Source organism: Corapipo altera, unplaced genomic scaffold, assembly GCF_003945725.1.
Source record: "Corapipo altera isolate COAL_440 unplaced genomic scaffold, ASM394572v1 161, whole genome shotgun sequence".
In the NCBI taxonomy this organism is placed as follows: Eukaryota; Metazoa; Chordata; class Aves; order Passeriformes; family Pipridae; genus Corapipo; species Corapipo altera.
The window spans coordinates 734,511-750,076 of record NW_020884979.1 but is presented as its reverse complement, the minus strand read 5'-3'; the positions used below and the strand labels follow the sequence as shown (position 1 = coordinate 750,076).

The window sequence follows — 15,566 nt, the reverse complement described above, 5'->3', positions numbered from 1 at the left end:
GTAATATATTATATATAGTAATATATACAAATTACTCATCTACAATATATAATATATATAAAATAGATAACTTTCTATATAATCTATATAACTTTCTATATAATCTATATATCTAAATATAGATTATATATCTATATATCTAAATATAATATATAAAAATATATATTTACATACTATAATACAAAATATACACTATATAATTTATAGTAATATATAATATATGGTAATATATACAAATTACTTATCTATGATTTCTTATATATATAAAATAGTTAACTTTCTATATAATACATAAAAATATATCTATATATCTTTCTATATAATATAAAAAATACACATTTATTTACTTATGTATATGTGTGTATATATAAAATATATTTAAGCTATATAAAATATATAATTTCTATATAATATATATGAATAGACATAGATAACTTTCCATATAATATATAAAAATATATTTATTTAGGCTTATGTATATATATGTATATATAAAATATATATGATATATAAAAGATATACTATATACACACTTATATATCCACCTGTATATGTCTGTATCTCTATACTGAGCATGTGTTACGTATACGTTATGTCCTATATAGGTTATATTTTATACGCGTTTCACACACTAGCAGAGAGCCCCAAGCCACCGCTCTCATCCCAGCCGCAGTCGGAGCCCCGTGCCCGCGCCGCTGAGGCAGCGGTGACTCCTTCCCTTCCGCTGACGCTCGTTCCGGTCCCTCCGTCCCATCCCGAACCATTTCCAGGCGGGAGCTCCCGATCAGCCGGGGGGCGGAACCTTCGCGCGGGCCGGCGGAACGTTCGTGCGGGGCGGCGGGTGCCGGCCGGCCGGAGGAAGCGCGGGACGCGCCGCGGCCGCTGCCGGGCCCTCGGTGCCGCCGGCGGCTCCTTCTGCTCCTGCCGCTCCTTCCTCCTTCTCCTCCTCCTCCTCCGGGCCCGCCCCCCGTGTCCCGCAGCGCGAGTGACCCGCCGGGCCCACGGTGAGTGCCGGCCGGGGGAGCGGCCGCGGCCGCGCCGCAGCTGCGGGGCGGCGGGAAGGTCACGGGCGGCCCGGGCCGGTCCGGCCCTCGCGGGGTCACCGTGGGGGGATGACGGGCCCGGGAGGGGATCCCCGGCATGGGAGGGCATCGCCGGGCCCGGCACAGGCGGGGGGTTCCCGGCAGTGCCTCAGCATTCCCTGGGAGCGGAACAGCCGCCGTGCTTTTGGTTTCCCTTTGGCGCCGGCATGGGCGGAGCGGAGCGAACCGTCCTCCCCGCTGAGGAAATAAACGCTCGAGTCCTGCAGCATTTACCTTCTGTTTGTTATCAGGGCTCTGCTCAGCGAGGATGTGCGCCGGTTCCTCTCCTGTTACAGCTTTTCCTCGCAGTTGGTGCTCAGGGCACGGGTTGCAGAAAGAGGAGGTTCCTTCCGTGGGTTTTTGGGAAGGATTTTTCCTTGTTCAGTGACCCAGAGCCCTTTTATTGTAACGAATCAGGCTGAGGACGGCACACAGAGCCCTCCAGCTTGGGAATGACTTGCTTAAATCCCAAAGCAGGCAAATTTAATTTGGTTTCCAGGCAGGTGGGCACAGCGACAGGCTGGATTTTTAACTGCCTGAACAGGGAAGGGAGCGTTAAAAAAACCCCAAACCCAGTGATTCCAGTGATCCTGCTGGGATACAGGAGCCAGAGGTTGATGTCCACCAAGTGGTGCTTCTCCTGAGCCCAGTCCCAGTGGAATTCCAGAGTCAGTGGTGTGGCAGAGCTTTGGGGTCAGCATAACACAGGGAGGGGGATCCAGGGATCCAAGGATATCTTGGCTGTAGGAGCTCCAGCTTTGCCCTGGGCAGGAGGAATCCAGGGATATCTTGGCTGTGGGTGCTCCAGCTTTGCCCTGGCTGCCAAAGTTCCCTTTGGAGAGCAGCCAGGGAATGTCAGGAGCTGCCAGGGGAATTGCCACTGGCTTTTCCTTGCAGCAGGAAAAAGGGGCAGTGCCCGAGGAGTGATTGGGGATTGTCAAGAGGAACCCCCCCACCAGCTGAGGAGGAAGGGGACCCCGATTTTCCCAGCCATTTTCCAATGTTTTAGGAAAAGTCCTTCCTCTGTGCAGCACGTCCCCTACGCTGAAGGCGCTGTGCTGTCTGGGCTTGGCTCCTACAGCAGTCAGGCTTTTCCCTGGATAGCTGTGTGCCACATCCAGCATTTTCAGGTTTCTACTGATATTAATAACTCCACAGATATCCTGCCAGGTGCAGCCTCCAGCTCTTAACCTCGATTTAATCAAATCCAAGTCATCCATCGCTCCGGAATGTGGCACTTGGGTGAAGGGAAAAGACCTCTCTGGTTAAATAATGGAGTTCTCTGTCTCCAGGATTTTGCATTCTTGGGTCAAGAACAGTCCCAAAATGCTGGTCTTAGTGGGAATGTGTACACAGAATCCCAGGATGGTTTGGGTTGCAAGGGAAATTAAGGATCATCTCATTCCACCCCCTGCCATGGGCAGGGACACCTTCCACTAGCCCAGGTTGCCCCAAGCCCCGTCCAACCTGGCTTTGGACACTTCCAGGGATCCAGGGGCAGCCACAGCTTCTCTGGGCAACCTGTGCCAGGGCCTCCCCACCCTCCCAGGGAACAATTCCTTCCCAATATCCCATCTAACCCTCCTCTCTTCAGTTTGAAGCCATTCCCCCTTGTCCTGTCCCTGCAGGCCCTTCTCCAAAGGCCCTGGCAAACAGCTTTTATAACTCACTGTTTAAACACAAGGCAGACGTTTTCCCAGCTTTGATTTTTCCTTCCTTCTGCCCTTCCCTGTGGTTTCCCCCCCCCCCTGCAGATCTGGGAGCAGGATGGTCCACGCCGAGGCCTTCTCGCGGCCCCTGAGCCGGAACGAGGTGGTGGGGCTCATCTTCCGCCTGACCATCTTCGGGGCCGTCACCTACTTCACCATCAAGTGGATGGTTGATGCCATTGATCCCACCAGGAAGCAGAAAGTGGAAGCTCAGAAGCAGGTAACACTCCGTTTTTCAGCATTTCTGTGGAATGTCGGGATGTTCTGGTGGCAAACCGGACTGGCCGCGACGATGGCAAAACGGGTGAAAGCACGTGGGATAGTCCAAGAGAAAACTGGGATTTCTTTTTTTAGTAAATCTCAGGATTTAGGCTGCTGGTCTCTTCAAAAAATTCCAGAATTACAGCTTCTGCCTTGAAGGGGTGGAAAAACTGCTAAACTGCTGAACTGGAGGCTGATGTTGGTTCTGGTTTTCAGCAAGTCCACGGTCCCGGTGCTGCTTCTCCTCCTGACAACTTTGCTGAGCAGCAGTTGCTTTAAATCACACCCTCATCAGTCTCCTGGTTGCTTTTTAAAACCTTGAGCAGAGAGAACTTAATTCCCTGCTGCTTTTAAGGCAACTTAATGGCAGAGACCTCCGGGAGCAGTCAAATTTTCTTCCTGGAAAGGGGAGGAGAAAAAGTGAAAAGCCTTATGTTGAATTAAAACAATTCATGCCCTGGGAAAACCTTTATGGGCAGTTCAGAACCAAAAGGGAGACGTTTCCTTTGGAATTGTGGCAGCTGTTTGGTTTGCTTTCTGGCTGACATAAATTTCACAGGTTCAAAGAGCAGTTTTTGAGCAACCTCAGCCTGTTTTGGTGGGTTTTCCTTTCCTGACGAACTTTTGAGTTAAAAATCAGCTTTTCCCAACCTGTGCCAGTGCCAGCTGTTATATAAGAAGCTGCAATATCCCAAAAACACGTTGGACTTAGTGCCAGTTTGAGCAGAAAGAGAAACTTAAGTTGTGCAAGGGTGTTGACACAGCTCATGACTTTTCCTTTTAAACTGGGGAAAACCCACTGACTGCATATTAAAAAACTGACTGGCTTCTGGGAATTGGCTTTTTTTACCTTGAAAATACATTAATCTCTCCTTGATGCAGCACTCTGGAGGTTTGGGGGAGCCAAACTCTGTGTTTTAATGTTTATTGGGGTTGGGTTTTGGGTCATAATGGCTGAGTCGTGGATGGGGACTGGGAGGGCTGGGGTGACACTGCTTTGGTGGGAACTGAGACATCTGACTTGGTTTCACTCAGGTGCCAACAAATCTTTAGAAGGCATCAGAACTCTCTACTTAAAGCAAGATTTAACCTCTTTTAGGGTGTGGCTTAGGGACACATAAAAGATTTTTCTTTCCAGAAAGATTTTAGAAAGCTAAGTTTTGAGGGGGACATTCCAGTTCTGTCTCTGATCCTCCTGGTGTTTGATTTCCCCCCAGGCTGAAAAACTAATGAAGCAAATTGGAGTGAAAAATGTCAAGCTGACAGAATATGAAATGAGCATTGCTGCACATCTCGTGGACCCACTTAGCATGCATGTAAGTTCTCCCTGCTCCTTCTGCCCTTCAGACATGGAATATCTTGGCTTTGACTCTGGATTTCATTAGTTGTCACATATGCACATCTGTGGAAACACACAAAAAAACATTCCTGTGGTTTAAAACTACAACTGTGTTGTTAAAGCAGAGGTTTTTAATCCCTTGTCTCTTATTTTTCAGGCCATGCACTACTTTGAAGCTTTTGTATTTTTCCTTGGGGAATTTAGGATATTTTCCCCTTGTCAGGAACTATGCTGATCATCCCTAATATTGTCTTTCCCTCCTAGGTCACCTGGAGTGATATTGCAGGCTTGGATGATGTCATTACAGATCTGAAAGACACTGTCATTTTGCCCATCAAGAAGAAATATTTGTTTGAGAATTCCAGGCTCTTACAGCCCCCAAAAGGTAGGAGAGGAATGTTATGGGTCTGTATGTTGGTATTTAAAAACAAAAGGTGCAGTTCCTCAAAAAGGGAAGTGTGTTGCCAGGCCAAAGGGCAGCCATTAGGACTGATGCCAGGGAAAACCCTCAGATTTTCCCTCTTCTCCTGCTTTAATGAAGAAGTTTCATGTTAATAATGGTCACTGATGATACACTCTGGTGCACTAAGCATAGAACCATGGAATGGTTTGGATTGGAAGGACCTTAAAGCCCATCTCATTCCAGCCTGGCCTTGGACACTTCCAGGGATCCAGGGGCAGCCACAGCTTCTCTGGGCAACCTGTGCCAGGGCCTCCCCACCCTCCCAGGGAACAATTCCTTCCCAATATCCCATCTAACCCTGTCCTCTGGCAGTGGGAAGCCATTCCCCCTTGTCCCCCTGCTCCAGCCCCATGTAATCCATGTATCCTGCATTTTTAACTGCCTGAGTCGTCTTGTTTTTCATCTTGCACCCCATCCTGTCCTTTGGCAGTTGAATTATGACTTTGCTCTGCAGCTTTGACACTTGGTTAATGTTTCTGTGTTGTTGTAGAAACAGAAGTCATAACATGAGCCCTCAGTGGGAGCCAGGCTTGAGGCATCTCTCTGCTCTAATCCTGGAAATTCCCATCATCCAGCAAGACAGACATCCCAGTTTTACTCCAGAGATCCCTTGATTTTCTCTGGAGTTGGGGCAGTGAGGAAACTGGCAGGTGGAGAATCAACTTCCCAGTTAAACAGGACAGCTGGGCTCTGCTGCAATCCTTACAGCCACATTTGTGGGATGTTGTTGCAAAGCAAAGCAGAGTTTAAACCTAAAACACTGGACAAAACACCAAAGATTACTTTTCCTGCTCTGATCCCTGGAATATTGTCTTCTGAACCTATTAATTCCTGCCTGGATCTGTGACCCTCTCGCTTCTGTGCCCCAAGGGATGGAAAATGCAGCACTTTTGTGGCTGGTTTGGTTTTTCCAGGCTGACTTTCTGTTTCAAGTCACAGATTGAAGCTGTCTGGAAAATTACTTGAATGCCGTGATCTAATAAGCTGAAGGGAAAAAATGATATTTTTATTTATCTTTTTTAAAGCAGACTTTCCATGCAGGGCAGCTCCCCAGTTTTTATTGGTGGCCTGTGCTGTGTGTTAATACCAACTCACTGCTGCAGAGTGATGATCTTTGTGCTCTTCAGTCACGTAAACAGGGGAAAAAACCCTTAATAATTCTCTGTGTTTCAGGCTTTTTTGGGGCCGAATTTTGTCTCTTTAAATTGTAATTCTGTAATTTCTTTACAGCTGTGGTAGAAAAACACCCCTGTGAGTCCTTTCACTGTGACAGCTTTAAAAATAATACGAGACGTCATGTTTAATTGGGGGTAATTTGTTTAAAATGTCAGTGGGCTCAGTTTTTTGGTGGTTTTTGTTTTTGTTTTTTTTTTCCTTTTCTCACCCCTCTGTGCTAAGTTTTATTAGCAGGGCAGAAACTGGCTATAAACAGGGCCTGTCAGATGCTGGCAGGAAATAAATGGGGGCTTAGGGTTTGTTTTTTTTTATGGAACCTTTATAGGCACAGAAATAGAATCATGGGATGGAATCACGGAATGGTTTGGGCTGGAAGGGACCTTAAAGATTATCTCATTCCAACCCCCTGCCATGGGCTGGGACAATAAACCAGCCCTTTTCCAAATGTCTCCCTCCAGTTTCCCTATGCCTGCCTTTAGATATTCTTAGCTGTAATTTAATAAGGATTATCTTGAATATCTCTGAATTTGCTTTGATGGAACAGCGTTGCCTTATCTTGCTTTCTTCCCTTTTAAGACCTGGATGAAATCCAAGCCTGGACCACGCTCAGGTCTGTCATTAACACCATGAATTTTGCAGGAGTCCTCCTCTATGGCCCCCCTGGTTGTGGCAAAACCCTGATTGCCAAAGCTACAGCCAAGGAAGCAGGTTGCAGATTTATCAACCTCCAGCCTTCCACCCTGACAGACAAGTGGTATGGAGAGTCCCAAAAACTGGCTGCTGCTGTCTTCTCCCTGGCTATAAAGCTCCAACCATCCATCATCTTCATTGATGAAATAGGTAAAAACCTTTCTTTTTATGGAAGTACCTGTAGCAGAGTGACATGAGACTGTGGGTTCAATGATATATTGATCACTGTCATCTTTTCCTTGTAAAGAGGGAAGGTTCAGTAGTAGAAATAGAATTGAAGAAAGGTTCAGTAATAAATTTAAAGTACTGATGGCAAATCAGGAAAAATAACGTATTTCTTCCTCATGGTAGTGGAGGAATTTACAATTAGAACAAGTTGCTGCTTATTTTTGGTTCACAAGGAAACCCATCACTGAGCACACTTCAGTGCTTCTGCTATGAGGGCTCATAATGGAAAACAAACTGTGGGTTTAGGAGAGCTCTGGAACAGCAGTTTAATAAGGCTGAAGAAGTAGGAGGGGAGGCTGCTTTCCATGAATTCAGGAAGGTGAAAGTTTGGAGCACAAGGTTTGGGGTGAGCTCGTGTGATGGGTCCACTCTTGTGTAATGCCATGGAAAAGATGGGGGGGTTCCACTTTGCTGCTCTTCATCCCGAGCAGTGCTTTTTGTTTGGTGACAGTGGTTATTGAAAATGCATTTCTAAGGTAAGAGAACAGCCCAGGAGGAATCCAGCTGGGTTGGGAGTGAACTGCTTTTCTCCCTCAACACAGATTCCTTCCTCCGGAACCGCTCGAGCACTGACCACGAGGCCACAGCCATGATGAAAGCTCAGTTCATGAGCCTGTGGGATGGGCTGGACACCGACTATAACTGCCAGGTAAGGACAGAGGATGGTGGGAAAAGGGATGGGATTCCTTCCTCTGGGCTGTTGTGCATGGAGCCCCTTTGGAAGGAGGGCAGGAATTGCCAAATAGTTCCGTTACCTGACAGTGATGAGTAGCACTTCATGGCAACGAGGTGAGATATTAACAGATTGTTTTGCTTCCTGAGAAGACTCTGTTTGGACTTATTTGGGTTTTATTTGAGGTGTTATTTCCAGAAGTGTCAGCAATGCAAGTGTATAGTCTGAGCTGCCAACACTGGGAATTTTTAAACTGTTCTGTAAAACATTGTCTGGAGAATATTTTCTTCAGGTGAAGGGAATCTTTGATTTCAGGAAAAGCTATTGAAAGCTCTGAGCATTCATCCCAGTATTCATCCCAGGTGCAGGTTGGTTGGTTTGTCATGGAATCATGGGATGGTTTGGGTTGAAAGGGTTTTAAAGATCATCCCTTTCCTAACTCCTGCCATGGGCAGGGACACCTTCCACTGTCCCAGGTTGCTCCAAGCCCTGTCCAGCCTGGCCTGGAACACTTCCAGGGATGGGGAACCTCCAGGGATTAGACAAGCACTAGGCTCTGGAGTTAATCTGCAAGGGCAGAGAAGTGAATGTTACCAAAAGCCAAATTGTGTTAAGTGGAGCCGTGCTTCCATCCCCCTCCAGGATCTCAACTGAAGTGTTGTGTTTTGGGGAGGAAAACTAATACAGAAGTTGCTGGTGCTGTAAAAACAAACCAAGAAAAAAACATTCACGAAATAAATATTTCTATAATAAACCTGGGCTAGTGGAAGGTGTCCCTGCCCATGGCAGGGGAGGTGGAATGACAGGAGCTTTAAGGTCCCTTCCAACCTAAACCAGTCTGGGATTCTGGGATTCTAAAGTACTTGAATGTAGCAAAAAGCCTGCATGGTGTTGTTCTGAACTGTCACCTGGAAGAATGTTTTGAAAACCTTTAAAAAGGATGTTTATGCTCCCAGTTTAAAATTTGCAGCCTTTTTGACCTGTATTTGTGTAAATGGCCAATGCACTGACATCCATTGGTTTGTAAAATCTGCTTTTCCTCCTCTCTCAAGCTTGTTCTAAAGATGCTTTTAAGTTGATTTCCCCAAAAATGAGTAGAAGACAGTGTAAATATACACATTTTTATATATATATATATATATATATATACACTGAGGAGCTTAAAGCAGGGTGTTTGCTTACCATTAATGAAATGGCATGAACACTTCACTACAAACTAATATCATCTTTCAATCACAGTGTATTGGTTTTTTTCCCAGTACACTGACAAGTTCTTGGAGCAAGTCAAATTGTTCACTCCCTGCAGTAAGACAATTTAGGGGCTCTCCAGTTCAGCAGAATTTGGCTTTTGCTGCAGTACCAAAAATCCTAAAGGCTCAGAGGAAATTGTCAGTCGGTGTTGTGATGGATGTTATTTGTTCCCGTGTTGGTTGCACCTGGAAACCACGCTCAGTTTTGGGCTAAACCCGCTGAGGATGGAGTCGGGAGTCTGGCAGGAACTCGGGGGCAGAGCCCTGATGAAAAATATGCCTTTGGGCTAAAAAGCCAAAGGAAATAAGGCCCAGGAAAGCGTGGATGGGAGCAGCGAGGTGGCGACCCCGGTGCCTCTAGGTGGCAGGGTGAGTCTGTGCCACCAGCCCTGCTGGAGCTGCCCTGCAGCACCCAGCCTGGACAAAAGGCCAGGAGCACGGCAGGAAAACCTCTGGAGTGGAGATGGATTGCCCTGACATCTTTCCCCTTCCCCACTGGGTGTTTGCCATGTACATAACTCGGAGTAACAAATGGGAAAACAAGGCCGGTGTGAATGGGAAGTAAATTTGTTCTGGGATTAATAACTGGAGTGCTCCAAGGAGGTAAACACTGCCCTTGTGTTGGACTTGGCTTGGACAGTGTAACCCACTGCTGGCAAATGGACCTGTGCATATAGAGATTCATTTAATGCTTTTTTTAATGCTTAAAAAAACAGAGACACTCTTCTAATGCATGTGGAAGCTGCCAGGTGCTGATTACCTTTCTTGTCTAGTGGAAGGTGCTCCTGCCCCTGGGACAAGATGATCTTTAAGGTCCCTTCCAACCCAAACCGTCCTGGGATTCTTTTTTCAACACAAAAATAACCACATTTTTTGAATACCTTGCCAAAACGTCTCCTTTCAAATTCCTCCTCCTCCCAGAGCACCAGGAACTAAGAGTGACATCACCAAGAGTTATAAGCAGAAGTTTTAAGTTCCCTCTTAGAGCTTGAACTTTCAAACTGGGCTCATAAAGTTCAGCCTGATGTCAGAATCTCCCCCCAGGTGGTATTTGTGGCAGCAGTTCTCTCCTCGGCTGCCTGGTGCTGAAATCACTGCCAGGAAACCTTGTGTAACTTCTTCAGATGTCGATGTTCTTGATAAAGTGGGCAAGAGTCACTTGTTTGGTTTTGAAACTCCCCAATCCATCCACGCTTTGCAAAGCTGCTCTCGGGCTGACTGGTGTTGTGTGCTGGCATCCCCAGGTGATCGTGATGGGAGCCACCAACCGCCCCCAGGACCTGGACTCGGCCATCATGAGGAGAATGCCCACCCGCTTCCACATCAACCAGCCTGTGAGTCCTGCCAGAGCCACAGCGAGGGGCTCAGCACCCAGCAAAATGCACATCTCTGGGGGGTTTTTATCCCCAGGGAATCCCTCATTCCTTTGGTCTGGGTGTTGTTTTTTCAGAAGCGGCTTTTTGAGGTGATGTTTCTCGGGGAGGTTTTAATGCCCTGGGTCTTTTACGTGAAGCAACACTTCCCACCCCTCCTCTTCCCCCCGGAGAATGGAGTGGTTTAGATGCTGCACACTGGGAAACAGCTTGTTTTTAACTTGGAAACAGCCACAAAAAGCACAAAAGTGGCTGCACACACTTGCCTGTGGGTGAGGATGGCACCCAGGTCAGCTGGGGGGGAGAAGCAGGTACATGCTGAGTGCCATTTATGCCCTCTGGATACACAGTTTGCAAGGAGGGAAGAGGGAATGAACTCTGCCTGTGAAAGCCTGTGTTCTGCTCAGGCCTTTCCACAGTTGAGCACTCTGAAAAAACAGGTTTATTCTGCTTATGGTGGGGTTGGAATGAGATGGTTCCAACCCAATCCATCCCATGATTCGATGATTTATGACAAAGAGGCAGTAATTGAGCTCTTTATCATTAGCCAGCTGTCACAAGGTTGCCCTTGCTCCCAGTGTTGCTATTGCCACCCTTTTCCAGGTATTTTAGTCTCCTTTGAACACTTGGCTTTGTCACCAGCTGTTTCTGTGTTGGTGTCATTGGGAGTTCAGTCCCTGTCAGAATTCCCTTCTGGCTACAGAAATAATTATTCATTTTTTGCTGAAACTGCAAGAGACAAAACTTGGAGGAGTAAAGCTCTTGCTGATTGTGCAAGAGAGGACCTGTGTTCCCAGGCCCACATTGTTTGAACTGCCTTTCACTCTGTGTGGGAGGATCCTCTTGGAAACAAGGCATTTGTAACCCAGTGACTGCTGAGCTTCCATACCTGTCCCACTGCCCTTCCTCATCTCCAGGTGTTCCTTGAATCAGTAAGGGCCAAGGTTGTGGATTTTAGTACTTCCTCTTGACTTTCCATCAAGACCCTCGTTAGAAGGAGGAATTATGTGCAGGTAACAGAGCCTTGGGATATTCCAGGGATTGGCTCCCTCTCCCAGGATGAGAGTTACCAAGGGAGGTGTCATTTAGGGAACAGATTTTCCTTGCCTCACTACAGCCCTGTTGTGAACTTACTGCTTGGCTCCTGTGCTCGGGATCAGGCAGGATTGATCCCAACTGGGATAACTGATGTGCTGTGGATTGGGAATGGCCACAGGTAGGAGGGAAAGCCTTGCAGATTTTAGAGCTGAGTTTGAGATGAAAATGCCCCAAATCACTCATTAAAAATTATCTGCAAGGCAGAGGGAAATGAAAGAAGTACTTTTTGGGACAGAGTAGCAACTGTTCAGCAGCCAGAGTATCTATAGGGGATTGTTTTCCCTTTTTAAGGATGTAGGTGAAGTTTGGGAGACACAAACCCCAAGTCTTTGCTGCCTGTGTCTTACCTTGCTGGTAGGGATCTGCTCAGGGCTCAGCTGTTCTGTCAGTGACCTCATTACAGTGTGGGATTCCTATTGCTTCAAACACCTGGAGAACTCCATTTGCTCTCAGACGGGTTTCCACAGCTTGTGTGGCTGAACTGGGAGCTCCATGTGTTTGGTTTTGTCCCCTGGTAACTCTGATCTCTTCTCTTGCAGGCTCTGAAGCAAAGAGAAGCCATCCTGAAGCTCATCCTGAAAAATGAAAATGTAAGTAGTGCCCTGTTAATGTGTCCTTTGCTGGTGACATCAGGGGCCTTGCAGAAAACATGTTTTATAATTGCCTGCCTTGGAGGGAGGGAGAGTTTATCTACCAAGGTATTGGTGCTGATAACTTGGGAATCTTTTGTGGATTTAGGTGTGGCCTCACGTTAAAGCACTAGAGTTGCCTCCCCTGTAAGCAGGAGCCTCAGCAGAGCAGCAGCCTTGGATTTGGGGGTGAATCACCAGCTCTGAGCAGAGTTACTTCATTTCTCTGTCTCCATTTACTAATTCTGTAACTAGATAATACATTTATCTCCCTAAGGATGCTGAATCCCATTTGGATGAATGAAGGACATTTCAAGACCTCCTGAGATACTGACTCTAACTTTAACTTTTTCTTGGCTCAGGTCAAGAAAGGAGGAATGACTTTTTTACAGTGCTGCTTTTGCTCCATAATTCATATTCCCTTTAGAGGAAAGCTGCTGCAGGTGTTGTTACCATTACTGTGTGGTGTTTGTGTCCCATCTGCCCTCCAAGGGGTCGGTGTGAGCACACCTGGAAGTGTCTGTGGGCAGGATATGGGATCCATGTTATCAGTGGTTCCTCCCAGATTTAGTCAGCAGCACTATCTGTCTTGAATCTGATGCTGCAAAGGTAAAGGAAATACTGATGGACTGGAAAAAGGGTAAAAAGATGGAATAAATGTGGGGTCTTGACTGGGAATAGTTCAGTCTGGTCCAGTGCATGGAGTTAGACACGTTATTTTGCCTCTAAATCTCCATTTTGGGGTCGTATAAAGTAGGAGCAGGTGTCCAGACAACAGAGCTGCTGAGAAACTTCTGTGGGCACCTGGGAAAACGGGGCATTGTTCCTGTGCTCCAGTTTTTGCCACCCAGATCCCCGCAGGAGCTTGGTTAGTGATGGGATAGGCTGATGGGATGGTTGGCTCTTGGTGGGTTTTCTTCATCAAGTCCAGAGTTTGATGAGCTGAAGCCTCAGTTCCTTTACTGAAATGAACTCCTTGGAGGGTTCCAAGCTGTGAGTTGATAACTCACCTCTCACAAAACACCGGGTGAAGAAGGTGATCTCGGGGCAGGGAGAAACACTCGGAGGTGACTCAATTGTCCTCGGTGAGGGAAGTCAACACTTGTGGAGTTTCCGTGCTGTGACCCTGTGGTCTGTGGCAGGTGGACAGGCACGTGGACCTCCTGCAGATCGCCAAGGAGACGGACGGGTTCTCGGGCAGCGACCTGAAGGAGATGTGCCGGGACGCGGCGCTGCTCTGCGTGCGGGAGTACGTCAACAACGCCTGCGAGGAGGACACGTACGTGCCTCGCCCTCCCGGCCCCCTGCCCAGCCCTGCCTCTGGGTGCTCTCACTGCAGTCAGGAATTTACAGGGGGTTCGACCCCCTCGCAGTGCAGGAGGGTCTCGTTTGCCTTTCCAAAACCCGCCCAACTTTCAAAATCAAAGTTACCGGTATTGATTTTGGCTCTGGAAATAAGAGTGTTTGTGCCAAGGCGCCAGGCTGGAGGTGGCATGAGCCAACAAGTCGTGGTGCTGCAGTATCTAGTACCAGGGTTCAGTGCTGGTGACACGGTGCTGCAACGTTTCTCTGGGATCTCCCACACCCACAGGGAATCCCTGTGTGCACAGGGGCTGTGCTGGAGCGTGTGCAGGGAAGGGAACGGAGCTGGGGAAGGGGCTGGAGCAGCAGGAGGGGCTGAAGGAGCTGGGGGGGCTCAGCCTGGAGAAAAGGAGGCTGGGGGGGGGCCTTCTGGCTCTGCGGGGCCCTGAGAGGAGGGGGGGGCGGGGGGGGGGGGGGGGTCGGGCTCTGCTGCCAGGGAACAAGGGACAGGAGGAGAGGGAACGGCCTCCAGCTGTGCCAGGGGAGGCTCAGGTTGGCCAGGAGGAGGAATTTGTTGCTGGAAAGGGTGGTGAGGCCTTGGCAGGGGCTGCCCAGGGAGGTTTGGAGTGCCCATCCCTGGAGGTGTCCCAGGAAGGCCTGGCCATGGCACCCAGTGCTCTGGGACAAGGTGGGCATCGGGCACAGGGGGGACTCAGTGACCTTGGAGGGCTTTTCCAGCCTGAATGCTTCTGGGATTCCAGTGTGATGCTGGATCCACATCAGAGCCCCTGTTTCCAGTGATTGCTGCTGACTGCTGGAATAGCTGTTCCCCAGCAGCTGAACCCTCACCTTGCTGTTTTTCCCTCTCTCTCTCTCAGCCACGACGAGGATGAAATCCGGCCCGTGCAGCAGCAGGATCTCCACAGGGCCATCGAGAAGATGAGGAAATCCAAGGATGTCTCCATGCAGAACCTCGCCATGGAGATTGTTTTTGATTAAGCCCAAAGAGCGTGTTTGCAGTTCCTGACGTGATTTAGTTTGACTTCTGTAATCAGTTAGCAAAACCGGGGGCGGGAGTGGGGATGGCCCAGGGAGTTCTGTTTTCTGGAATCGTTTTGATACAACAACTTCTAAGTTATTGAAATTCCATCGCGCGCCACTGGAAGTGCAACGAGAGATCATGAGTGGAACAATTGAGCCCAGCCCGAGAGTGTTGTCCCACACTGATCCACTGAGGAGCCTTCCAGCAGGTGGGACACGGGGGCACCGGGGTGAGGGGGACAATCCGTGGCAGGGCTGTGCTACCTGTGACCTGTACATAGCCACACTTTTTTTTATATATATAGACATAATCTGTAGATAACTTGAGTATGGAAAATCTTTTCTACTTAACTGAAGCAAACCAAATCAGAAGATGTATAGATGAAGGGTTCCTCGATACTCAGTTCACTTCTACCTTTTAGCAGCAAATACCAAGATAGAAACTGCTTCTAGAACAAAGCAAACTTTGAAATGCTACTGATTTCTCTTTCACGTGACCACTTGAAATCCGGTGCCATTTAGTAAAGATAGCAAACTACTCTGTACAAATGTTGGAATACTTTTAATTTTGTATGAATTCTGCTTTTTAAATGAACGCTGGTTTTATTTTGGGTTTTCCCTTGATGTGAGCAATTAGAGTAGACTCTTCCCTGGTCTTTTCCTGAAGCCCCCCCGTGTTCTGAGCTCTCTGGGGCCGTGGCTTTCTGAGCTCCTGTGTGTTGTGCTGAGGACTGGCTGCTCTCTGTGTCTCCTCTGGAGGCCCCAGTGTGGCACCACCCCAGTTTGGCTCTGTCACACGCTTGGATCCGTGACACTGGAGAGGAGAGGAAGGGTTTTAGGCTTGTAAATGTGATTTAGCAACGTGCTGTACTTGTTGGTAACAGTTGTGGGGAGTTCACGTTCTGTCGCGACGGAGGCAAAGGGTTGCAAACGTGAGTGGCAAAAGTGTTTTGGTGAAGTTTTTGTCGGAGATATTCAAGAGCTTGATTTTTCTTTGTCTAATTCTACGAACTGTGCACTAATTGAACACAAATCTGCAAAGGGAATTGTTTCCTACCCCTGGGGTGGAGTGCTGTGTCACAGCTCTGCTGCCTGGGAGGGGAGGGAGGCGTTGGAAGCAGAGAATGATGTAAAACCAAACGCACTGCAAAGGAAAATAAAGTGAAATAAAGAGGGCTGGAGCCCTGCCATCACACAGTGTTGGGGGCTGCTGACAGTGTCCATCCAGCACAGCTTGCTCCCTGCTATTCCT

General features: G+C 47.9%; 1 protein-coding gene across 1 annotated transcript; it reads left to right on the top strand.

Annotated features, from left to right (window-relative positions):
• Positions 1–860: 860 nt before the first annotated feature.
• Positions 861–15,509, top strand: ATAD1 (ATPase family, AAA domain containing 1). The gene is made up of 11 exons (XM_027665648.1): positions 861–1,004; positions 2,837–3,011; positions 4,270–4,368; positions 4,656–4,776; positions 6,670–6,870; positions 7,491–7,597; positions 10,116–10,205; positions 11,882–11,932; positions 13,114–13,250; positions 14,152–15,095; positions 15,385–15,509. The coding sequence occupies exons 2-10, from the start codon at positions 2,850–2,852 to the stop codon at positions 14,270–14,272; spliced, it is 1,089 nt and encodes a 362-aa protein (XP_027521449.1). The 5' UTR covers positions 861–1,004; positions 2,837–2,849; the 3' UTR covers positions 14,273–15,095; positions 15,385–15,509.
• Positions 15,510–15,566: the final 57 nt, after the last annotated feature.

Coding starts and splice junctions, on each gene's coding strand:
- ATAD1 (XM_027665648.1), top strand. CDS start 2,850: ATGGTCCACGCCGAGGCCTTCTCGCGGCCCCTGAGCCGGAACGAGGTG. Junction 10,206..11,881: donor GCTTCCACATCAACCAGCCT/GTGAGTCCTGCC, acceptor CTTCTCTTGCAG/GCTCTGAAGCAAAGAGAAGC. Junction 11,933..13,113: donor TCATCCTGAAAAATGAAAAT/GTAAGTAGTGCC, acceptor GGTCTGTGGCAG/GTGGACAGGCACGTGGACCT.